The 26127-nt window shown below is 43.6% G+C and overlaps 1 protein-coding gene across 2 annotated transcripts in view; it reads right to left on the bottom strand.

Moving 5' to 3' along the window:
* The window catches only part of HECA (hdc homolog, cell cycle regulator), a 42858-nt gene that overhangs the window by 10282 nt on the left and 6449 nt on the right, over positions 1–26127 (bottom strand). For both annotated transcript variants that reach the window (XM_028510481.2, XM_036024787.1), the window contains exon 2: positions 1900–2940. In XM_028510481.2, coding sequence (XP_028366282.1) covers positions 1900–2940 — 1041 coding nt within the window. The remainder of the gene's footprint in view (positions 1–1899; positions 2941–26127) is intronic.

Raw genomic sequence — 26127 nt, 5'->3', positions numbered from 1 at the left:
ATTATAAATATGAGAACAAAATCTTTAGGTAAAGAGACTGGAATATAAAGTCAAGAAAATCTTCCAGAGAGCAGAATTAAAATAAAGAGATAAACAATGGGGCCAACATATATAATAAAAACCAAAAGTAAATTTCCCTAAACTTAAAACCGTAAGTTTACAAAGCCAAAAGCCAAGAAAGCACACTGTACAATGAATGAACAAAATAATAATGAAGACCTGTATCCGGGTGGTTTCAGAACACTGGGGAGAAAGAGACACAGGGGGATGAAGGAGCAGGAATAACAGCAGACGTCTTAGTAACAACACCAGGAGACAGGAGACAGTGAAGAAATGCCTTAGACGCTCTAAGGGGAAAATAACTGTAACTTGGCAACCAGACTCATCCAAACAGTGACCACGTGTGATGGCAGACTCAAGACATCCTCAGACTTTCTAAGTCTTAAAACACCTACTTACATGCCCCCGTCCTCAGAAAGCTCCTAGGGAGCACTGAACAAGTTCAGGGAACCAATCAAGGAAAAAGAAAACGCGGGGGCCTAGGACGCTGCAGGAAAGAAAAAGAACTGAAGAAACTCCCAGAAGGACAACTGTGCAGCACAGCAGGAACCGAGTGCACTGGGGCCAACAGGCGGGGGAAGATGAAAGGTTTCCGTGAGGGAAATTTCTAGGAAAGAAAGTCTTCAAATGGGATAGGTCTGTGGAAATGTTTCTCAGAGGCAGTTTGTATTGCTGCTTCAGAGTGAGAACCACCAACCAAAGATTCGAAAAAGGCAAAGCAAACGAAACGTGAAGCAATTATTAACTTCAATAAAAACAAAAGGTGTCCTAGAATATGCTGTACTCTATACAGGAAATATATGTGCCTTCACCTCTTGGTTCACCACTAAACATTTCCACACAAATAGTAAAAAAAAAAAAAAAAAAAAAAAAAATCCAAGAATTGTCGTATCCTGAGAGAAAAGGAAAGATGCATGAAAGCATAGTCATCCACCTTAAAAGTCAGTCAGTAATATCTAAAATCAGAGAATGAAGACAGCAGTTTTAAAATTATGGTGGTAAAAACCTAAAGAATCAGGTTAAGATTTAAAAGTGTCTCTGGGAACTGAGATAGCAAGGGTTGGTGGGAAGAAGATAGGTGGGGATGTATCATTTTCACTGCAGGCTTTTTTTTTTAAGCGCACTTTGAAAGTTAAAAAGATACGACATGCATCCCATCTTTGCATAAATTCAACAGAGTCACATGCACTGACAGAGTGCTCACCCTCTGTCATTCAACTCACGGTTGAAATGTCACTGAGTCTGTGTACGGCATCCACAGCATTAATAAGCTCCCGCCCCTCGCCACACCAAGGTAACACACTGAGTTCTCAATAGCCCTCCATTTCCCGTTTGTTGTTATCAAGAAAGGCTCATATTCCATACATGTCAAGAGATTAATTCAAATAATCTAAAAACACCTTGTCCCTCCCTGACCCCTCCTCTCATACGCTTACGCAGATCAAAGGGAATACATAGCTTGCTGGGCACATGAACCCAGGTTTCAAAGGCAGCTATTTTACAGTGAGTAACATTTTCATACAATTCCTTCTCCAAATTTCCTCCCAATTATGAAAAGCTATACACAGGAACCCTCCCTTGTAAGTAGAGTAGAACAAACACATACAACTGCCCACCAGGACAACTGTACTACTGGTACAGTGCCATCAGGGCAAAGCAGGCTCCTACCATCTTCACCCCCTCACTGGGCAAAGCTCAACTATTCCAATGGTACTTTGCACCTGACTGGAACAAAAAAGCACCATCAGTTAAAACTGAGCCAGAACAGAGGAGTCCCATCGGGTTTGCTTTCCAGCTCTTAACAAACAGAAAGCAGGCAAGGTGAATTAACACCTGTACCTTGAAGGTGACAAGGAACATCGTATTCGATCTCATCGTGTCTCGATGGGCTTAAGAACAGAGTCCCATCCACCAGTGGGAACTGTTCGAACACGGGGAGCGCCCGGTGGCACAGGGCACAGTTTACAACATTTCTGTGGCTGGCACTGAGGGCCGCAAGAATGAACTTGCGCAGATCCTCGCCCTGGCCCATCTGGGCATCGTCTTCCATCCGCACGTGGAAAGTGTTCAACTTATGCCTGGGGATGTGAGTGAGGAGCTCCGAGAGGTCCAGCCGCCGCAGGAACTGTACGGGCGTGTCAAAGTGGCTGCCCCGGTGAATGGATAAACCAGCCGAACTGTAATCAAAGTGGGCGTTTCGGAACACGTGGCCCCCAGCCATGGCCTTTTTGTGGGGCTCAAGATGGATGGCGTTCTTTAAGAATTCCCCAAGGTATCTGGAGGAGCGGGGGCCGCTGAAGTGGGCAGGGGAGAGGATGGAGTAGCCAGTTGGCGGGGACTGGCCAGGGGAACCACAAGGGGAGCGGCCCCCGTAGGCCCCAGTGCCAACGGCCTTCTCCTGGGAGTTCTGGCGGTCCATGGAATGCCGGCGGGGGAGGTCATGGTTCAGGCCTTTCTGGGGCTTGTTGGGGGGCCTGCACTTCTTTGCTTCCTCCACCGCCTCGCCAGGGGGTCTCCCTGTGTTCTTCTCTGACCCTGACTTCTTCTTCTTCTCATCCTGCATCCGCTTCACCTGGTACCAGTCTGTGTCCTTCTTTAAGTGGCCCTGTCCACAACGGCAGGAGCAGAAGCGGAAGGCCAGGTCGTAGCCTTTCTTGGTCCACATGTTCTGGCGGCACTGCTTCTCGTTCCAGCTGCGAGCCCGGCCGATGCAGTTGAACTGGACCAGGATGCTGCTCTCCCACTCGTAGAAGCACTGCAGGTGCATCCAGGTGCTGTAGGGGCAGTGCTCGTTGTTGCACAGCACCTTCTGGTAGTCGTCCTTCTCCAGGTCCACCGGCCTCCCGAAGCTGCAGATCAGGGGCGTGGCACAAGGGGCTTCTGAGGAGAAACACAAAAGGAGAGACACTCAGCACCCAGGACACAGGACTCGGCTGACACCAAGTCAGACAGCAAAGCTACCATCCTACATGGGCCCACTCACACCACAAGTACGCTTTTTCTGATGTCCAGATTTCCACCACTGGAATGACACCAGGCATGATTAGACAACATTTACCATTTTCTCCCGGGATGGTGTTGTGCCAAGGGAATTTATGGTCTGATATTTGTTATCTGCTGAAAAACACACCAATAAGCTTCAAAAAGTCCAAATCCTTCACAGCAGAAATGGCTGTATGTCAGCACTGGCAGCAGGGTAGTACGGGGCTTTCCTGAGACGTGGATAATGACAGGCAGGTCCAGGGTTCTTTTAAAGACAAATCACTCCAGTGGACTAGGAAAATAATATGATGAAGCTACTTAACCAACAAGTTCACATGGTAGCTCCCAAAGGGCCTTCCAAGCCCTCAACCATGGGGTTTAGGTTATCCTGAATACCACAGAGGAACTAGAGAACAGACTGGTCTCACCCCCAATCCCTTCCAGAATGGCCTGGCACCTCGTGGCAGGGGTGTGTGGACAAACTAATTGTTGCTCCAACAGACTTACGCTGCCAGGTCATGGACTTGAACATGGGAATTCTCCAAAGCAATCAAGACAGAGAGTGGGAACACCAGGATCTTGCTCCCTGACCTGACCACAAGCCCACGGATGTTTGTGAGGCCCAGCAGATTCCCAGAAAAGAGAAACATGGTGACACAAAGTAGAACTCATAACAGAAAAAAAATATTTTAAAAAGTGGTCAACAGGAAGTCCGGAAATTGGAATTCCGCTGGATCCCCGTCACCTCGGCGACCACACTGTTTTCAGAAGGCCCGAGTGGAGACCAGCACCACTCCCAGAGGGGACCCGGCAGGCCTGATCACAAAGGTTCCACGTGCCACGCTCAGTTTACACTTCATCTGCTGTGGCTGAGAAGCTAAAGGAGGACTATGAGCCACAGAGCCCCTCGGTCTGAGTTGTTTTAGAAATCTCTCCCTGGTGGCAGTGTGGGACAGGCGGTTGGAAGCAGGGAGGCCAGCGGCAGGGGGAGGGGGCTCCAGAAATTCAGGCGTAAAATGACAAGCGCCTGGGCTGCAACAGCAGCAGCAGCAGCAGATGATGATTCTCAGTGTTGCGGGTGGGCAGATGCCGATGGACTGCAGGGACAGGTTTGGAGGGAGACTTCAGACCGGCCCTCTTTGAATCTGCTGCACTGGCAGAGCCTGTGCACCACTGAGGAAGAGAAAGATGTGGCTGGAGCGCAACAGAGCTGGGGCTGTCAGTACAGGTGTGGAGTCATGCGCCCATGTATACGATATGGGGATTAAACCCCTGGACTGATGAGCTGGCCCAAAAGAAATGTAAAGAGTGGGAAAAAACCCTGGGAAGCGACACTAAGAGGCTGGAGAAGGGTCCCCTACAGAGCTCGATAAGGAATACACTGAAAATTCAACAGAAGACAAGTCAGGAGAGGATTCCGTCAGGGCAGCTGGGACAGCTGTGAGAACAGAAGACTCTAATTGTCCCAGGAGTGCCAGGTGAGACTAGTGTTTCTCATCCTGCACACTGCTGACATTCACAGCCCTGCTCTCTACCCTGAGACTCAGCAATAAGGAGCTCCCCCTGCAACCTGCCCAGCCCGCCTGTTTACGTCACAGCCGCTTTGATGTGGCCGCGTGGCTGGGCCTCAGGAAGAACACAAGGCTGAGTGCTTGCTTGATACCAAGTATGTGCAGCAGACACTTCCCCCAAGCACACCTCCAGCCTGAGGGCAAGGCTCCCGGAGCAGGTGAGTAACAGGGCGGGCCCTGGGAACGGTGGAGGACCTCTGACAAGGCTTCCCAATCCCACACAGCCTGGCCTCTACACTCCAAGGCATGATTTCCTTCAAGGCTTAGTTCAAACTTACGTCTTGACTGCTATCCCTCCCCCTCCCAATGTCCACACTGGAAAGGCATCTAAAAGGTGCCAATTCTGCCCCGACTGTTGTGGCTCAGTGGGTTGGGCGTCATCCCCTAAACCAAAAGGTGTCTGGTTCGATTCCCAGTCAGGGCACATGCCTGGGTTGCAGGCCAGGTCCTGGGTAGGAGGTGTATGAGACTCAACCAATCAATGTTTCCCTTGTACACTAATGTTTCTCTCCCTCTCTTCCTCCCTCCCCTCTCAAAAAAGAACATATATGAATACCCATGGACATGGATAACAGTGTGGGGACTGAGTTTGGAAGTGGGGTATGCACTGGGTGGAGGAAGGCAAAGGGGAAAAACTGGGACAACTGTAATAGCATAAACAATAACATATTGAAATAAATAAATAAGCAAATATCTTTTTAAAAAAAGGTGCCAGTTATGCCAACTAGCTGTTTGACATGGAGTGGTTCCCTCAGTTGCAAAGTGAGGGTGAAAAAGAACTTGCTCTCACACTTCAAATACAAAGGCCAAGGTAGTTCTACAGTTGTTATATAAACAATAGTCACTAATAAAAAATAATCCAAGAATGAACTTTGTGTTTCACGCACTCACAGCGGCACGCCTACCCCTGCCCACTGCTGCGTACGGAAGCACGCTGCGACTGTGAAGCCGCACAAAGACTCTGCAGGGCCGCCCTCACCACAGCCCTCTCCCTCCCTGTGCGACTGGCTCCCCGACTAATGCAAACTGCTCCAACATGTTTCCTACTGTTCCTATCTAATGTTTTAGACACACAATGGGTGTTTAGAAAGTAAGTGAATAAATGAATAATGCTATGTCTCTTTTTAAAATTTCCTAAGTCTTACAGTTAACCAAAACATATAGGAAAAGACTTTGTAACTCTAAGAAACAGCACTGGTGACATTCAAAGTGACACCTATAAGAAATCAGCAGTATTACACACAGAAACATTTGATTGCCTCCTGAAAGTTGTCTCAAAATTTATAAAACACCTAGCTCTTAAGAATAGCCGTACCACGATGGTATAAATGGAATCCATGTTGATGAGATACAACTAAACCTTTAATGGGGAAGTGGGGGGTGAGGGGCTGGGGGAGGGATCACATGTTCAACAAGGGCCTGTGTCACACATATCCCTTGGGACTTTAGCCTAAGCCATGATGGCTTAACTAGGGATATGGGGGCCATGTTCCCTTACGCAGAGAGAGGCAGCATTGTTGCAAAAACGTATATAAGCCATCCACAGTGCCTATGTGTGCAGCATCATCATCAAACATCCAGTCTCCGCTGCTGTTCCTCTCTGCCCAAGTGAAAACAGTCAGGCCTCACCTCCTGCTGGGCAACAATTTCAACTGGTTTTAAGTCCAGACAACAGGATAACTAGACTGAGGTCACCAAGGAAAAGCCCGTCACTCTCCCCAGATCACATCCTGTATCTCACCCCCCACTCTCAGGTCTCCGAGCTCCACCTATGGAGGTGACAGTGATCATTTACACTGACTACCCAACAAACCCAAACCCCTGGACAAACGCATTCACCCCAGCAGGTGCCCCATAAACCAGACAGTGCCATCTTCAGCCTTTTTTCCCTGTGAAATTACATGTTTTCTCCCCTCTTAAAATAGCTGTAAGCATCACAAGCATGTGGGGACTTTGGTGGTGAGATGGGATGAGGCAGGGACCTGGTCCCATTACTGTGAAACTCCTTTTAGCGTTTAATAGATGTCTTGTTGAAGGAAAGTGTGGCCCAGTGAGGCTCAGCCCTCTAGGTGATGCAGTGCTGGAGGGAGGAGAAGAGGGGAAGGCTGAACCCCTGCAGAGCACAGCTCGAGTGCTCAGCTCCAGATTAGCTCTCCACAGATCTAGATTCAACCCTGGACTCTCTTTGGGGCAGGCCCTCACTGCCTCAAGCTTGCCATAACCTACGCCATTCTCCTTTGGCACCCAATTACCAAATGCAAATATCAGGGGTTCTGAACAACTTTTACATGGACCTCCACCATACAGTAGTTCCTCTTACATGGGAACACACCCTTTGTTTGCCGAGCAAGTTCCCTTCAGAGTCTGAAGGGGCAAGGGGCTTCACCTCCAGCTTCCTGAGAGGCCTGAGAGCATGGAGACTGAGGACACAGACTCTGCAGCCAGCCAGCCTAGATTTGACGCACAGCTCTGCAACTTACTAGTTTTCAGAGTTTGCCAAGTCACTTAAGCTCCCTGTGTTTTTGTTGCCTTACCTGTAAAGTGGCAGAAAGAGCAGTACCTACACCTCAAAGGGTTGCCATGAGAATTAAAAGAATTAAGGCCATTCGAACAGTGCCTGACATATAATAAGCACCATTTAGATATAAGCAATTATTCGAAGCCTTAGCACTTTATATTACAATGCAGTGGTACCTCAGTATTCATCTTTAATTCGTTCCAGAACTCGTGAGGTGTGCCGAAACCGACTCATGCAAATTCTAGCAAATATAACGAGTCCTCATCAAGCACAGTGCTGAAACGTTTTTTTCTCATCCAAATGCAACAAGTGCAGGGTTTGACAAGTACTGCATCCAACAAGTACCAAGGTGTGACTGTACTTGATGTGAAAACCAAGTGACTCTGAATGCATTTAGAGCAAAGCTACAACAGGAAAGTGATCATCCTATCGCCACACAAACAGGTGCAAGAAATACATTTCTTCCCCACAACAAGCAAGCACAAAATAATTTCCTAAATATTTACCGACAAGTTTTAAATAAACAGAAGCAAAATTCTCTTCTTCTAACCCTTTAAAGGTGTTCTAACTCAATGTCAGACAAATAAGTATATTGCCCTATATAGTTTTCAACCTAAACGATCTTTCCTAAGCCTAGGTAGCAGGAATTCATAAAGCATGGCTGCATCTCATTCATGGGACACGTTCCTGAAGAACGCACATAACTCAGAGTGATCACCCCACAGCCCGGGGGGTAGAGCGCAGGGAAGGCAGCCTGAGGACACAAACACCTGCAGTCAGTGCTGTGTTGCTGCTTCACCGATGCGGACATCATCAGCATCAGCTCCAGTGTTTCTCAGCTGCACCTCACAGATGGACAGCACGGCACATCGTACTGTTTGGTCACACTTCTGTTCCAAAGTTACTGATTTTCAAGATGTTTTCAGCACCAGTATTAGCATGCTTGGATATTTTGAAAGCTTTAGTAACGATCTAAACTGTAACAGTTATATTTAAAATAATACCACAAATTTCACAAAAATCCTGGAAGTTCTAAAAAAAAAAAAAACAAACCAAGAGTTCACATAATATTGCCAAGGGGTAGCAGGTTTTTCTTAATAAGAAAAGGTGATGCAGCCCTGGCTGGCGTAGCTCAGTGAATTGAGCTCGGGCTGCAAACCAAAGTGTTGCAGGTTCGATTCCCAGTCAGGGTACATGCCTGGGTTGCATGCAGGCCATGACCCCCCAGCAACCCAACACTAATGTCTGTGTGTGTGTGTGTGTGTGTGTGTAGGTGTCTCTCTCTCTTTCTTCCTCCCTTCCCTCTCTAAAAATAAATAAATACAATCTTGAAAAGAAAAGAAAAGAAAAGGCGATGCCACTGGGCAATGAAGCATTTTTATCTTCAGTTGACCTGCTGGCTTTGAAATTATGAGATGGCCTAATGCATAATTTGGGGAAATATGTTCGTTGAAACTTTGCACATAACGTGAAGTTTCTATTAATATTATTTATGTCATTACTTGAAATTTGCATAATTCAATTGGCATGTAATGGGCTCACACAGTACTAGGAAACAAATTAGCAGGCTGCACTTCCTCTTGCCCCAGCAGGACCCGGAGCCTGCTGGGTCACGGAGGACTGCACCACACCCCAGCACTGCATGTACTGCGTTCACTCACCCTGAAGGACGGGTAGGCCCAGGGGCTCTCAGAACCACAGCACAGTCTCTTGAGATGGGAGAAGAGCTCCAGGTTGAGTGTATGTGCACGTACGTGTGCATATATATAACTGCAGAGAAACTGTCCAGACCATGTTAAAATGTCCCATTTTTAAAGATTCCAGAAAAGACCCATGTCATCCTTCAGCACTATGTTCCAATTTGAAAGCACTTCCCTTCACTCTTCTGAAACACTACAGAGCTTGATTTATTGCCCTTGTCAACATCCTCCCCTTTGCCAGCACAAATATTCACACTGTGGCCATAATCAAAACTCCTAAATCATATTTTTACACGTGATCCCCGTTTATCGCTTAAGTCACAGCACAGCATCCCCAAAACAGTGGCCAGCTTCTTCTCCTCAGCCGGCCCACAACGGTGCCTGGACACCAAAGGCCACAGTGGAGTTGGACCCTTCCCCTTATATCTGCTTCCTGCTGGCCTCAGCTAAAAAGATGAATGACTTTACCTCCTCCCCAGGCTGTCCAACAGGTAAGACATATGGCTGCATGACTAACTGGCAACATGGGTCATCTGCAGACCAGGTACCTGTCAGAGAATGCAACCCTTACCTCACCAACACTCAATACCTCCCAAAAGCTCAATGGAGAGAGATAATTTTTAAGAAAGATTTCACAGAAGATGTCCACACACTCCCCTAGACCAGAGTTCCAGTGGGGTGTCTGCAGCGTGTCTTACTGCGCCAGTTGATGGTTTCTGTTACGAAATGTAAATCCAAGTGTCTTTTTGGTGCATCGTGTACTCCCCGGTCATCCAGGCTTCTGCCCAGCCCCATTCATATATTTATTCATGTTGCGGGACCCTAGAGATGTTTAGGTATTTGACTCCTGTGCTAGATAAAAAAATCTGTCCCTCAGTTAAGGCAGGTGCCACACAGCTGGTTACCGGGATCACATTGCTTCATTCCCTGGAGACACTGCTTTTAATGACACGAGCAGACCTAATAAATCTGTTTTATTCATGAAAGGGTACTGTCATGGACACTGCTCAATATTTTACAATGTCTTAAATGGCTAAGTGACTGAGTTTTTCTTTTTTAAATTGATGGACACAGTAGAGCATACCACCACTTCTGTTTGCTTCTTCCCTCTGCGTGCTAGACATCTGAAAGGCAAGTTTGTGACCTACCTCTTGTAATGTCACGGGACATCCATTATTTTTCCTAATAGTATTGTCCCTATCACTAATATTCTCATATTTATCTTAAAGTATTACATGTATTTTTGAAAGCCACTTTATTTTTGGAAGAAGGGTACAAAAGATCAAAACAAGAACCAATCTGCCATACCTCCTCCCATAACTTTCAAATCAACTTTGCCTCGTATGTATTAAAATCTGTACTTGACAGGTGCTGAGACTCTCCCCTCCCTCTCCACTTTGCACGGTCTGCCAGTGAAGGGTGAGGAAGGAGGAGGAGCCCCGTGCTGAGCCACTGGTCCCTGGAGCCCCACAAACATAACCCCCTTCCTGCAGGGCTACCATCAATGCCAGCTCCCCCACACCCTGCGGCACAATCTCGAGGCCCTGAAGGCGCTCACCTCACCACCCCACATCCCTACCCACTCCCCCTTGGCTCAGCTCCCTCAGCTTCAGACTCAGCTATTCATTCCTGGGCCTTCATCTGTTCCCATGTCACCTGCCTTCTCTCGGCTCGTCTCTCCGACACCTGTCTTAGGCTGGCTGCTGTGGCTCCATGCTCTGTCAGCCAACAGAGCCGCCTCAGTCCTCTTTGCCCCACCTGGTTTTAAAAACCAAAACCACAGCATCACTGCATGCAGGTCAGAACGGCTGTCATCAATAAATCAACAAACAACTGTTGGGGAGGATGTGGAGAAAAGGAAACCCTCATCTCCACTGGTGGGAATGCAGACTGGTGCAGCCACTGTGGAAAACAGTATGGAGGGTCCTCAAAAAAAATGACAAATGGAACTGCCTTGTGAACCAGGATTCCACTTCTGGAACTATATCGGAAGAAACCCAAAACGCTACTTCAAAAGAATATATGCACCTCTATGCTCATTGCAGTGTTATTTACAATAGCCAAGATCTGAAGAAGCCCAACTACCCATCAGCAGGCAAGTGACTTAAAAAGCTCTGGTATATAAAGACAATGGAATGTTACTCAGCCATAAAAAGTAGTGAAATCTTATCATTTGTGACAACATGGATGAACCTAGAAGGTAAGGAAAATAAGTCAGAGAAAGACAAAAGCCATATGATTTCACTTACATGTAGAAAAACATGTAAATGAAGAGAAAAACAAATAAACAAAACAGAAATAGACTCATAGACGCAGAGAACAGACTGCCGGTTGCCAGATGGGAGAGAGGTTGGGGGAACAGGTGAAAACGGTGAAGGGGCTGAGAAGTACAAAGTGGTGGTTACAAATCAGTCACAGGGATGTAATGTAGAGCATGGAGAATGCAGTCAATAATATTGTAACTACTATGTATGATGCCAGGTGAACACCAGAAATACTGAGAACACAGTGTAAACTATGTAATTATCTAACTACTATGCTATACACCTGAAACTAATACAAAATAATATTGAATATAAACTGTAATTGAAAAATAAAATTTTAAAAATAAAAAAATTTAAAGAAATATCAATGTGACAACTTAATATTGAGAATAACAGTATTTATCTGGGCTTTATTAATGGCATTAGCAATTATAATGGTAATTTATTTTCATAATAAGAAAAAGTCATATTAATTGGTAAACTAATTCTATAATGCAATCATATAAGAATTACAAGTAAATTATATTTCTTAAATATAAGAATAATAAGAAAAATTATATATACATACATAAGAATTCTAAGAAAAAAGTTTATAACAGATGCCAATTGAAATAAGGCACATATATTTATACATGAACATAGTTTATTTTCTATGAATAACTAGATATAACTTTATCCATGTGATTTTATAACCGTGTACATGTTTTCATGTTAATATACACATGTCTATTCTAGATGCATTATTTCCACCATGAACAAAGAAAATCCCTGCATTTTACTATCACATGCAGAAAATCCAAAATGCTCTTTCACTGGAAAATTGCTCATTATCTTCTTACAATTTTTGCAAACAGAAAACTATGAAATAAAAAGAAAAGACAAGGGCCTTCAATTTATTACACACACAAACTAGACCTCAAAAGCGAGGTATGTTTTTGCTAACCAAGTTCTTTAACAGTTAAAGTTCAACCTCATGATCCACTGCGAACCCCAGCCATTTCTGGCCTTGTTGACAGTTGCCAGGAAACAACTGTCTCCTTCAGAGGCTGCTTTCTCCTGTCCCTGCACCTCCACTGGGAACTCTGACCACAGTGTCTAGGACACGCATCAGCCCTGCCTCCCTGCTTGGCATCCCCACAAATCCAGTGCATCTCCTCCTGGCAGCGACACAGGATTTCGAAGCCTGCCAGTCTAGCAGGCTTCCTTCATCTTTTGTCAGACACTGGAGTAAACAGAATGAAGAAAATACAGGAAAGTACACACAAATGAGTACTTGGGAACAGAAAACAGTGATAACACTCTGTGCATAGAGGTGATCAGCACTCCCAGGTTCCTCTTTCCTGCTCCTGGAACGAATCCAGGACCATCAGTACAGGACATCACAACCACGAATTTCTTCTACCATCACAACCAATCATGAAAATGGTGAAAGTCTGCCATCTGCAAATATTATAGATTTGAGCCAGATTTTTTTTAGATCAGCATGTGATGATAAAGTAGACTTAACACCAATATACTAGGTATAAAACAAAAAAATTTTCTGAATATTACAGTAAAAAAGTCATATGTAAGATAATGTGAGTACTTGACTATACGTCACTAGAGATCTAGACATCTGCAAAAAAATACTATACTAGTTACATTCCCAAAACACTTTAAAAGCTTAAACCATAAAGATAAACTTCGCATAGGAAAAAACATTTATCAGGTCACTGAGTCAGTCAGTTTTCTTATCAGGTTTATTGTATATTATTGCACCCCTCCTCCCCAAAAAAAGCCTTCAGATTTTCCAGGATGCTAATAAACACTCATTTGGGTAAATGTATGGCTTTTTAAAAACAGCTATCATTTAACAAGAACCCTGTTCTAGGAGACATCATAAAAACACCAGGGTTTGTCTTACGGTTATTAAACACTTACTACAAAAGAAAATGCATGCAGTCTGAAAACTAGCTAATAACCAGGTGCTAATCGATGTAAGTCAATTCAAATGTTTCTGAACACCTGTTACATGCCCAGTGTGGAGTTCAGTGTTTAGCATAGGGCAAGGGAGTCAAACTCATTTTCACCAGGGGCCATATCAGCCTTGAGGTTGTCTCCAAAGGGCCGAATGTAACTTTAGGACTGTATAAATGTAACGACTCCTTAACTAGGGGCAAGGAGCTTGGCACAACCGCAGGGTAGAAACAAGGTGCCGGGCCAGATACAACAAGGTGGAGGGCCGAAGTCAGCCCACAGGCCTTGTGTTTGCCACCTGTGACACGGGATGCAAATGATGAGTAAGATCCTAAGCTGTAGTACATTCCTATTTCTTACACTTTTTGTTGAAAACTGGACACTTTATATAGCATCAGGTGGCAACTCTGAAAATCAGTTCCTTCTAATCACAGGATATGCTATTGATGCTGTTGTTTATTTAGTAATTTCACTGGACTAATTCTGTGAAGTCTGTTATTTAGGCATGGGCAACCACCAAAGTGTCTACTCAGCTTAGTGGTCAGCTAATAACTGGACTGAGCAGAGCAGCTCTGTAGGGCACTGGGCCACAGAGAACTGCACAGCACTCACCCTGAAGGACAGGTAGGCCCAGGGGCTCTCAGAACCACAGCACAGTCTCTTAAGATGGGAGAAGAGCTCCAGGTTGAGTGTATGTGCACGTACGTGTGCATATATATAACTGCAGAGAAACTGTCCAGACCATGTTAAAATGTCCCATTTTTAAAGATTCCAGAAAAGACCCATGTCATCCTTCAGCACTATGTTCCAATTTGAAAGCACTTCCCTTCACTCTTCTGAAACACTACAGAGCTTGATTTATTGCCCTTGTCAACATCCTCCCCTTTGCCAGCACAAATATTCACACTGTGGCCATAATCAAAACTCCTAAATCGTATTTTTACACGTGATCCCCGTTTATCGCTTAAGTCACAGCACAGCATCCCCAAAACAGTGGCCAGCTTCTTCTCCTCAGCCGGCCCACAACGGTGCCTGGACACCAAAGGCCACAGTGGAGTTGGACCCTTCCCCTTACATCTGCTTCCCGCTGGCCTCAGCTAAAAAGATGAATGACTTTACCTCCTCCCCAGGCTGTCCAACAGGTAAGACATTTGGCTGCATGACTAACTGGCAACATGGGTCATCTGCAGACCAGGTACCTGTCAGAGAATGCAACCCTTACCTCACCAACACTCAATACCTCCCAAAGCTCAATGGAGAGAAACAATTTTTAAGAAAGATTTCACAGAAGATGTCCACACACTCCCCTAGACCAGAGTTCCAGTGGGGTGTCTGCAGTGTGTCTTACTGCGCCAGTTGATGGTTTCTGTTACGAAATGTAAATCCAAGTGTCTTTTTGGTGCATCGTGTACTCCCTGGTCACTCAGGCCTCCACCCCAGTAAGTCTCCCAAATTCACCAACAGGCTGCGTGTGTGTGCTGGGGCACACCTTCAGTGTGTCAACAGTCTACAAGTCTGTTTTAGCCATTATTTCCCTGCTTCTGCAGAGCCTCAAGGTCAGCAGGAAGAGAGAATGATGGCCTCCTCAGGTCCTGCCTGGGCTTGCGCACTGGTCTTCCAAAGTACCAGGAATATATCAGAACTTTTTTCTTTTTTTTTAATTTTTAATTTTATTTCAATTGTTCAAGTACAGTTTTCTGCCTTTTACCCCCATCCCAGACCATCCCCCCAGCCCTCCCCACCTCCCTCCCATTTCCACCCCTCCTTGTTTTTGTCCATGTGCCCTTTATACTTATTCTTGCAAACCCTCCCCCTTTCCCCCGAAACTCCCTATCCTCTCTCCTCTGGTCACTGTCAGTCTGTTCTACATTTCAGTGTCTTTGGTTATATTTTGCTTGTTTGTTTTGTTGTTCAGGTTCCTGTTAAAGGTGAGATCATATGGTATTTGTCTTTCACTGCCTGGCTTATTTCACTTAGCATAATGCCTTCCAGTTGCATTCATGCCTTCCTTCTTTCTTTCTGCTGCATAGAATTCCATTGTGTAAATGTACCACAGTTTTTTGATCCACTTCTTTACTGATGGGCACCTAGGTTGCTTCCAGCACCTAGCTATTGTAAATTGTGCTGCTATGAACATTAGGGTACATAGGTTCTTTTGGATTGGTATTTCAGGGTTCTTAGAATATAATCCTAGCAGTGGAATTGCTGGGTCAAAAGGTATATCCATTTTTAGTTTCCTGAGAAAATCTCACACTGTTTTGCATACTAACAGAGCTTTTCAAAGCCCCCTATGGACATCTCATTCCCAAGATAATCTTTTTAAGTTTTTGGCCCACTTCTTGTTTGCCCCACTGGTATCATTGCTGCAGACAGCTGCCATATCAAACTACTACTGCTGGTTGTTTTCAACAGACGCCCAAGAACAGGGCTTTCACCCCTGGGCAATCTGAGTCAGGTCAAATACAGACAAGCCCTCTGCAGGAGGCTTCAGGAGGGAGCTTCCAGACGGGTCAGTGACAGTTCTCCCAGTGCATGGCCTTGGGGAAGCTCCAAGCCTGTCCCTCCCCCTCCGACAATGACTACAGGGTTGTTGTTGTTAAAAGCTAACCAAACCTAAGGAAAGGGGGTGGGAACAAGCAAGTTAAAATACAAGAAAATTCACTGTTCTTTACGACTGTCATTTCCCTTGAATGAACACTCCTAGGATTATTGCAAGCATTTCATTATTTTCTAGAGTTCTGTAAAATCTGATTTTGATCATTTCTGCCAGTGTTCTCATTGTCTCTATGGAGAAACAGACTTCTAGAGGCCCTTATTCTCCCATTCTGGAAGTGCTTCTCAATGTAAATTTAAGTTTATATACATTTTTAGATAAAAATAGGATAGGATAATCAATAAAAGACTTTGAAATGAACACTACTCCATCTTAGGATCAAATTCTAGGTAAGAAATAAATAGAAATAAAGAAAAAATGTAAAATTTCTCACTATTATTTTTATATGGCTGATAATGGTTGTCAAGTTAATAATTGTATTCTGTTTAAATACATTTAAATGACAATGTTTGCAATAAACTGCAAACTATATCATTGGCATTTATGTAAACCTTTAAAAAAACTGATGTGGCAATGTTAAATATGCAAGAGAGACTGTTTTTTTCAAATTCTTTTAGGGGAAACAAAAAAAGTCTGATCATCACCTTCATATCAGCCTTCTGAAATTATACTATGATTATGTCATATACACATCAGGGACCTCAGAAACCCCCAGGCTGAAGTCCCAAGTCCTTTGGATATGTTCAAGGAACTCCCATTTAGGCCACCTTCTCCCTCTCCACCTAATCGCCCACCAGGCCCAGAAGCAAAACCTCTGCTTCAGCGGAGCCCTGTGGCTGCCGCACGGAAAGCGGAACAGAAGGGGAAGGAGTGGACGCAGACTGGTGAGAAGACCTAACTGCAGCCCACTAGGTGTTTAAAAAATCATTTCATGATTAACTAATGAATCTTTTTTAACTGAAAACTAAAGAGGTTCTTAAATAAATTTTTTCAAATATTTTGAGGCCTTTTTTCTCACTAAAAACTCTAAAAACACACTAAGTCTGATATACAAAGGAAAGTTAAAACAAAAATATTTTGTCAACTTGTTTCAATTACAGTTAAGAGCTATAGTAAGCTCACTTAAGCATATCTATCTTAACCTCTGATTTAGTTTATCCTCCCTTATGTTATTTTAAGTGTAAAAGACTGTTCCAAAATGGGTAGCAAGTTGGGTACATGGCGATTATATTTGGTTAAACATGTTTTTGTATGCTTAGAGTAGGGTTTAAACACAAGGCTTTTACTCAGACAAACCACTCTATCCAAATAAACATGGAAGCTTCACATTAACAAAAAAAAAAAAGTGATCCTTTCAACTGTATTTAACAACTTGGGTTTTCAACATTGTCTCAACATATTCAGTTTATTCTCCTACATCTACTCTTTCCTTACTTTCAATTAAAACCCATAAGCTTAGCCAGCCTCAAACTCAAACTAAACAGAAAGCTATAAGCTTCTTTCGATTTTACCTATTTTTTATTCCCTTTCTGGCCTCAACACCCTGATAACGGTGTATCAATACATCAACACTGATTATAAAATAGAAACTCGTATCTTCCGTGTCTGACAGAGGCCATGTCAGGGCCCAAAATGACATGGACCCAAAACAAGCCTGATGTAGGCTGAGTATCAGGATGAAGAGGATGGTTTCACAGTTTTTCTTGAATATTTCTTACAGATAGCAAAGCTCCACAAACAGAATTAAGGCAATCCCTTGGCTCGCTTCTGCGAACACTTCCTGAGCCCACTTCCAGATGGTCCCCCAGCGTCCTGCCCAGGGTCATTCTGCTAGGAAGTGGCCTTCCTTTTCCATTCTCACCACACACAGACCAACAAAGAGCACAGAGCCAGTTTGTAAGGACAGGCAATGACCGATAGCTTTGTGTACCCAGATCTTAAGTAGTTCTATAATCTGTAATAGTGCTTTATTCAAAATTATAGAACTATTTACTATGATCTGGTTATACAAGTTTGTTCAAAATGTTCAATACCCATATGAATCCTCAGAATCGTGTGAAATCAAGGTATAAGGAAAACCAAGTTAGAGAAGCAAGTACTTAAACCCAACTACAATACAAAGGTTTCTTGATCCCAATCTTTGCACTCCTTAAAAACAAAGAAAGATAGACAATAAGGTAAATGTACTCTACCTAATATAATTGCCAAGGAAAGAAGAGAAGAGAGAGAAGAGAGAAAAGAAAAGAAACAAGACAAAGAAAGGAAAGGAAAGGAAAGGAAAGGAAAGGAAAGGAAAGGAAAGGAAAGGAAAGGAAAGGAAAGGAGGAAAAAGGAAAAAGGAAAAAAAGGAAAAGGGAAAGGAGAGGAGAAAAGAGAAAGAGAGAAGAGGGGAGGGGAGGGAAGGGGAGGGGAGGGGAGGGGAGGGGAGGGTCTACTTGTCAATCAATGATAAAAAGCAATTTTCCTTGGAAAGGACATAAAGAAAAACCTTCTATCAGTATAGAGACTATCAAATTGGGAAGCTGACCCTGAGAAACAGAACCTCAGCCTATTTCTCCTGGGTCACCTTACCAACTTCCAGGATGATTTTAAGACTACTGTATTTAAGTCAATAAAACCCCTGCACAAAGTGGCTAAATTCATTTCCCTATCTTTGTTTTCCGGGTACCTTTCCTGCCCTGCTCAACCCCCTGGAAAATACACTCTTTCTGTTCCCTTGCCTTCCCTTCAAAATAAACCTGGCAAAATTCCTTATAGCAATTCTGCTGGGATCTAAGCAGAAAAGAAAAGCTTCTGCCTGGAGGCCATACCACTGGCCTGTGCCTCAGCATCGACAGGCGACAAGCACTTTACAGAATGTGTTGCAACAAGGAAAGGCTTGTCCCAGGAGAAGGCGTGTCTAAGTCTCCACATACCTCCCCAAAACCGAAAGCTAGACTCCAGAATCAGTTGTGCCTATGCCCTGGCCCGGCAGTGCACCACCGAAGTCCGAGCACCACAGCCTGTTACCGAGGATGTGTTTTCAAGAGTGTCTCACAGTATTCCCCACTGCAAAGTAACCTCAAAGTTAGACCCCACTGATATATTGTCAAGCCAGTAATGCCATTTTAACTAGTTAGTGTCCCAATGACTAACTCTCGTGGAACACAGACATAATTTTACAGTGTGACCGTCCCTAAAGACGAAACTCTTCACTTCTAAACTACAGGGAATGAACAACACATCATTTTAAAAAGTTACCAAAATATCTAGACATTTTGCCATAAGAGAATTTGTCATATTATAGAATTCTATTAAATATGTAAATATACACAAATATACATATGGTTCTATTTCAAATGAATTCTAAAGTATTTCCAAATCTGTCTAGAGAAAAACATTTCAAGTCAATTCCTTAAAAATTCTTCCAAGTAATCCTTAGATTACATATTTCATAGAATACTAAAAAATAAGTTATTTCAAAGCCAAAATTTGCAAATCTCTGTATCTCAAAGATGAAGCTTACAAATTGTTTTTAATCAGCTACATCCTAAGAAACTCTGATTCAATATAAACATATTGACACATTTACATACATACACTGATACACATACATACCAAGTATCACACAGCTACAGAAATCACTTTGAAAAATTCCACAATATAGTTTGATATATTCAAAATTCTTTTAATTATTTTTTGAGGTAACCATTGGTTCATAGCATTATATAATTTCAGGTGTGTAACATTATAAACCTCCATGTGCATGCACTACACCACACCAAAGACCAAGTCTAGTTTCCATCCATCACCACACAACTGACCCCCTTACTGATTTCACCCTCCCTCCAGGCACCCTCTTCCTCCTCTGGCAACCACCAATCTGCTGTATGTTCTGTAAGTCCGTTTTTGTTTCGTGTTTTCTTCTTTGTTTTGTTTTTGTTTTTCTTTAACCTAATGTACAATGCAAACTCTAAAAGGGAGGTCAGGAAACAAATTAAAGTCATATGTAAGCATTTCAATGTTTTTACAACACTTAAACTCCCACTCCATAGGGCCCTAGAGGCAGGTAAAGAGCAGAAGGCAGAAAGGCCTGAAGTGAATCAAGATACAAACTATGTGAGGCATGATTACAAATACAGGCACCTACTCATAAATCACGCAGTACAACAGGCCAAAAGCAGTGCTCTGTTAACCAAATGGTTAAAATCACAGTGGAATCTGCTGTTATAATGAAACCTGGGGACAGGATGATTCCCAGATCACAACAAAACAATCCCCAAGTAAGCTCTACTTACAGTGGTGAGAGAACCTTCCCCAAGGCTCTAGCTGCCAGCCCTTCCCTACTCTGGGGTCAGAACGGTCTTCTGCAGGAACTCCAGAAGAGCTCAACTCACTCAAGGAGCTAGATTTGCCCTGGGACCAGCTGCCAAGCGCTGCAGAGTCTTTGGGAAAATCCACACAGCAAGAGCTCCCAGATTGGAACTTAAAGAGAAACTCAAGACTCCCCCAAGGAGACAGAACAAGGATTTCAGGAGAGCACTCACCGCAGACTCCACCGGGGAAAGCAAAGGTCTGCCTGGGCTCTCCCAGCTAATCGGAGTGTGCATTCCATCACTAGCTGGGAAGCAGCCACATGACCACATGACACACTATAAACCACAAACCCAACCAGAAAACACTAAAAACCCCAAATGTTGACACAACTATTTGCTTTTTCAAACAGCTTTACAGTTTGTTTGCAAAGATTTTGTCACACACACACAAAATCATGCTATCCTCACTTTCTAAAGATAAGACGTACATAAAACACACAGACACCGACAACAGTGTGGAGCCAGCGGGGGGGGGGGGGGGGGGGGGGGGGGGGGGGGGGGGGGGGGGAGGTGGACGGACAGAGACTTTGCTCTGGGCGGTGGGCACCATGCAGTGCTCAGATGATGTTTTGTTGAGTTGTACACTTGACACCTGAATGCTTTTGTGAACCAATGTTAAATTTTTAAAAAACTATAAATTTGAGGGTGTTCTACTCCCAATATGTTTACTCACAACTGTTGACTTTTTTATTCTTTGCCAACTAATGAACAAAACATCAGCTCCTTCTGTATGTTCTTTAGCATCCCTAGTGTTATACATACATATTTTTTTACTAGTCTTATAGATTTACTCACAACTCTACAAATAAATCTTGCTTAGTCTTAAATAAAAAGAAACGAGAACCTCTCCCTACCCCCTGCGAAAAAAGTTAAGCTCAGAGAGGCTCATCGGCCTTGTAAAATGGGAGATCTAAAGCTATAAGCAAATCTCAAATCTCACTCCTCAGAACAAGCAATCAGTCTGGGAGCCTTTTCCAAATCTCAGACATTTGAGAAGACACAAGGGCTGACTGAATCAGCATGATGTATGGAGTGCGAATAAACTCTTGTTTCAATTGAGTGCTATGTTCTCATTTTATTAACATACAAATGCAATTTCAATCCAAGTGCCAGAATGTGAAAAATGAGAACTTTCTTATGAGTCAGCATTTAAGTTTGCTATCACAAGGAGGCTATGGGCAATTTAACCTATAAGAGGCCTCAGCTTGCAGCTTGGTTCCTGAGAAAGAAAAGACGATAAGGAGAGAATGGGCTTTTTTTCCTGCAAGTTTCAGGGTCCCTGGAACTAGCTGAAGCAAAAACTGCCAGAGATTTTAGAAATTTACAAAAAGTGATAGGCACTGAGCCCCGAAGCTCAGCTGCCAACTGGACAGTAGTGGTCAAGAAAGCCAAGGGTTGGGGAGGAGGCCAGGCAGGGTGGCGGGAATTGCAGCCAACTCTGTGAAAGGGGCTCTAACATTAAATACAAAAAAGAACTGGGACCTCACAAGTGTAAGAGCATTGCTGTGCGCTGATACCCAAATGAACGCGGTCACTGACCCGATGCCATCCACGCCCCACAACTGTTCCTATAAGCAATTTCACCAACAACTTCCCTCACCCTCTGCAATCTTCCTCTTGAGGTTCTGTCTCCACGTGGATGTTCTGTGATCACACAAAACTGCAACATTTCTAACCAATAAAAACATCTCAAATGGCAAAAAGACAAACCATAAACCAGGAGAAAATATACATCAAAAAGTACCCTGAATATGCAATGTCTGTGCAGATCAATAAGAACTGAAATATCTCAGTAAAATGGACAAAAAGCACAAACAGAAAAAAACCCAAATGGGTAGTATACATATAGCCCAACAAATGCAAATACAAATAAAAATGGGGTGTGGATTTTTTCATCTGTCTGAAAATGGTTATCAAAATCCACACTAGGAGTGCGAAGGCGGGAGCGCTCCATGCAGGACCAGTGTCGGCACAAAGAGGTTAAACCCTTTCTCGAGGTCGGTTTGGCAACACGTATCAAAGCCAGAAAGACCGACGGCCTTGCGACCAGTGAGCCCTCTCTCAGGACTTTAGCCTAATGAAGATAATCAGTTCTCGGTTATGAACTATGACCCACTCAGAAAAGAAGGTGTCAGTCCCAGTGTTCACAGGCTCCACAATTACAAAAGCAGGAAGCCCTATCATGAGAAGGGATCAGATCAACGTGAGTGTGCAGGTGTGGGCAAAGTGCTTCCTTGCTCAAGTGTTTTCTTGTTTTACAAATTTAATTTCAGTTCAAGTGCCAAAACGATAAGCAGGAGGCATTTTACAAAGCAATTTAAACAGCTCTATTGTTTCCTTGATGTTCTTATGCTTAATTTAAGTCCTCTACTTAAAAACTTGTTCATACTTCATGCACATGTATGTCAGGCAAGTTGAATCCAATATCCAATAGGATCCAACTGTGGTGTCGGGCTGGGCCCATCTCTCTGATCCAAGTGTGCAGAACAGGAGGCCATCTCAGGAGCACAGTGTCCTTGTCCTTAAAGGACAGTGGAATGCTGGGTGTCACACTTGGCCTTAGTAAATCTCAATAGAGGGCAGTGGTATTATCATCATTGTTCCTGTCCTTCTCCTTTCTTTTGATTCTCTGGGTTTTGCAGCACAAACACACCTACCACCCAGAAATCTAACCTCTTTTGTTTCTGTGCTGCAAAACTTCCATCTGCACCTCTAAAACTGATGGCCGAACACAGTCAGACCATAACACGACAGGGCTACCGTTCCTGCACTGTGTCGGTTACCACCCAGTAAGAAAAGATTTGAGGAGTCAGAAACCATTTGGAAGAATTCTCGGAGCTGCCCATGATGGTTGTGCACTTTCTGCCTTGACCACTGGAGGACACTTCCCATACTCAATGCCAGGCTCTCTCCATGGCTTCTGGCAGCACTGTGTCTGCTCATTAACAGCCGTCACCAACCACCCCAGGCTCAGTCTCTCAGATTACAGACTGCACCTGCTGCCAATCAAAAGTAGCCAGAACTTGCTTCTGTACATTCCCCAGTTCCCATTTCTGCCCGGACACTGAGTTTTGTAAGGCGTATCAAAGAGAGTGTCACTTTTAGTAAGAAATGGTGTTATAACAGAGTTCTACTAAATCTTGTACTGAAATAGTCATCACATTCAGGAGTGCTGATTTAGAAACCTAAAATAGTTTGTGATTCGGTTTCAACATTAATGTCAAAAGATTCTCCTGAGTGCTTTAACTTGAAGAGGCGTGATCTAAGGCATCAACAAACTTAGGCCTCCCCTTAGGGGAAAACATACATTTTAAATTCAGCAAATACCTCCCTTATATGAGCAATTTGATATCCTGCTAACTTTGGTCTAAATTCATCCTCTTTATAAGCTTTTATAAAGGCATATGCCTTAAGGCTGTATATTTCTAATACATTTCCAATAAAACGAAAAATAAAAATCCTGAGCTATGATGCTATCTTTTGCTATCTGACTCTCTATAATTGCTATAATGGGGGTAATGTGATTTGAGCTGCAATATATTGTGAAGGGGTCCAGAATATGCCACTGTGGCCTAAAAATTATTTTGAGCTGAAGGTATTTGAGTTCCCGAAAATCTCCCATCTGCCTAAAAGCAGAGCCTCTTAAAAGAACTCAACTGTCAAAACCCCCTTCCCAGGAGACCCCAGGGAAGTCTGACCCTCATGAGCAGAGAGAAGCCTCCACAGCCCAGTGAAACACACATCACCACAAAACCATCGTATCTCCCCTCTCTTCCCTAAGGACTCATGCGTCTTCCCAAAAAGCCATTTGCTTTCCTGCAGGTGCCCTTTCTCCCCTCCCATTCTCCTAGTGAGACAGGATACAAGCCACAGATTCTAACCCCTAGCCCCTTTGAGGCACATTTGTGTGTGTGTGATTAAATCTGACTTTTTCTCTCACTTTTTTTGTCAAGTTTAATTTGCAGGCCCCCAAGTACTGAACCTAAGAGAGTAGAGGAAAAGGTTTTCTTCTCTGACAATTTAAATCTAAGAAATACACTGTATTGTCAGTATATAAAAGAAATATAACTTTCTTCTTAATTGCAGTCTAAACAATCATGATTAACATTTAATACTTCCTCTTTAAGTCTTCCTCTTTCCTCACTTTTCTTTAAACTTCCTCTTATTTTTTTGTTTCTAACTTTAATTTCTGTAATTGTTTTTAAGTATTATCCTCACAAGTATAATTGAGCAGAAATAATTTGTTTCCCTTTCTACTTCTGATAAATCAGAACACATAATTATTATTAGAAATGCTACTCACTTTTTGCCAGTTTATAAAAACCTCTCAAGTACAATCAAGCTAAAACATTATATTGATTAAACAAAGCAAGTTGCTATTTCGCTAACCACTGCAAACCGGAAGCTTTTTCTGAACCACACAGAATTAAAGCACACACACAGTCCCTTTGTACAAAACAGTGATACCCCCCTCGCGGGGTTTACTGTTTTAAAACTGATTTGATGATGATAAAATAAAATGACAAACCAAGATGATTAGTCCAACCTGGCTCAGAGATATACTTTGTACAAAAGTATGAAAAATAAACCATAGGGAGAGCCCCCCCACCCCTCCAGAGAAAAGCCTGGCCTTTCAGCTCAGATGGCCCCACCCCTCCCTTGGCGTCTGGTTCTCTGAAGTTAACCTCAATTAGCTAACCTCCTATGGCTCCGAAGCACAGCGATGCCAGTGCCCACAATTCAGACACTTTCCACACAGCAGCCTTGGGAGCTGCGACACTATCACCCTGCTGTGCAGAAACAGCGGTGTGTGCAGTCTGCCTGCTGCTCTACTGGAAACTCACAATCAGGGTCCATGGCAGGCTGGACTGCCCATCCCTGACTAGCTGCATGAAAAGGAAAACTGCCAAGATACCCATTCTGTGAAAATGCACAGCAACTTTACAAGCTTGTCAACAACCTATGTTTACTCCCTTCTGCGGGCTCAGCTGACTTAGTCCCTGGTGACAAACCTCAGGGATAGTTCTGCACCAGCTACAAAACATCCAGATGTGACTGCCTGCCTGGCCCCTTCCCTTTCCAGTCTCATGCCCTACTGCTGCACTTCTAATCAGCCACGAACTCCTGGCAGCAACCTGAACTCAAGCCTCTTTCCCACCTTCCTCAGCTTGAAACATCCTCCCTCTGTTTTCAGGGCTAACTGCTTCCCTTCCTACAAGACTCATCTCAACTGTCCCTCCTCCACGAAACAAGTTCTTTTTTCCACTGGGCACCCCTAGCACATTATCACGGCTCCTGGCGTTTGCAAACATGTCTCTTCCCCAGCTTTACCGTGAGCCCATGTGGGTGTAGATTCTGATACCAACAAGCATAATTCAACATTATACTTCCAATCGAGAAGACAGTAAACACATAATAAATGTCAAGTAAATGGATAAGTACATAGATGGACAAAGCAATGAATAAGCAGACAAATGAGCAAGTAAACTAATGAATGAATTTTCTAATTGTTGCCTGGAGAGGGGAGGATATTTGTTTAATTCTCAGCATTATTAAGCCCTGGCTGATCCCTAAAGAACTCACTGGGCTCAATTCCTTTCAGCTACTTTCAACTCCACACGCTCATTTCACGTCTCCTGATCTTCAAATCCAATCCTCATGCTTAAGCCAGTATTTGACCACCTCAGAAGGTCCCGCACTGTATTTCATAGCTGCCCGTGTGTAGTACATGTAACTACCTGCTGCCACTTGTTTCCACAAAGTCTCCCAAGTAAACCAAAAACCCTCGGGCCCAATTCTCTTGTCCTTGTAATCCCACAGCCTAACATAATGCCTGGCAAAGAGCAGACAATATATGCGAGATGGGTAAGTGACTGAAAGTGCAATGGTTTTCACACTTTGTTTTTTACTTTTCCTTTTCTTTTTAAACTAAATCATCTGGTTTTTTCAGGTAACTACCATCAGAGAGAGATAATGAGGAAAGACTAGAAGGCCATTTATATTTAAATCAGTGCTTGAATAAAACACCTGTATGTACCAGTTTTTTCTATAATAATATTCACAGATCTTTCACCACCACCCTACTGTCTCTCAGTGTCTATTCTCAACAGTATAATAGTTTAACAAATTTTGTTATTGAATAACATTGAAAAAATCACAAAACTTAC

This window comes from Phyllostomus discolor, chromosome 4 (assembly GCF_004126475.2).
Source record: "Phyllostomus discolor isolate MPI-MPIP mPhyDis1 chromosome 4, mPhyDis1.pri.v3, whole genome shotgun sequence".
Taxonomy (NCBI): domain Eukaryota; kingdom Metazoa; phylum Chordata; class Mammalia; order Chiroptera; family Phyllostomidae; genus Phyllostomus; species Phyllostomus discolor.
Note: the sequence above shows the minus strand (reverse complement) of the source record. Positions and strands in the feature narration are given on the sequence as shown.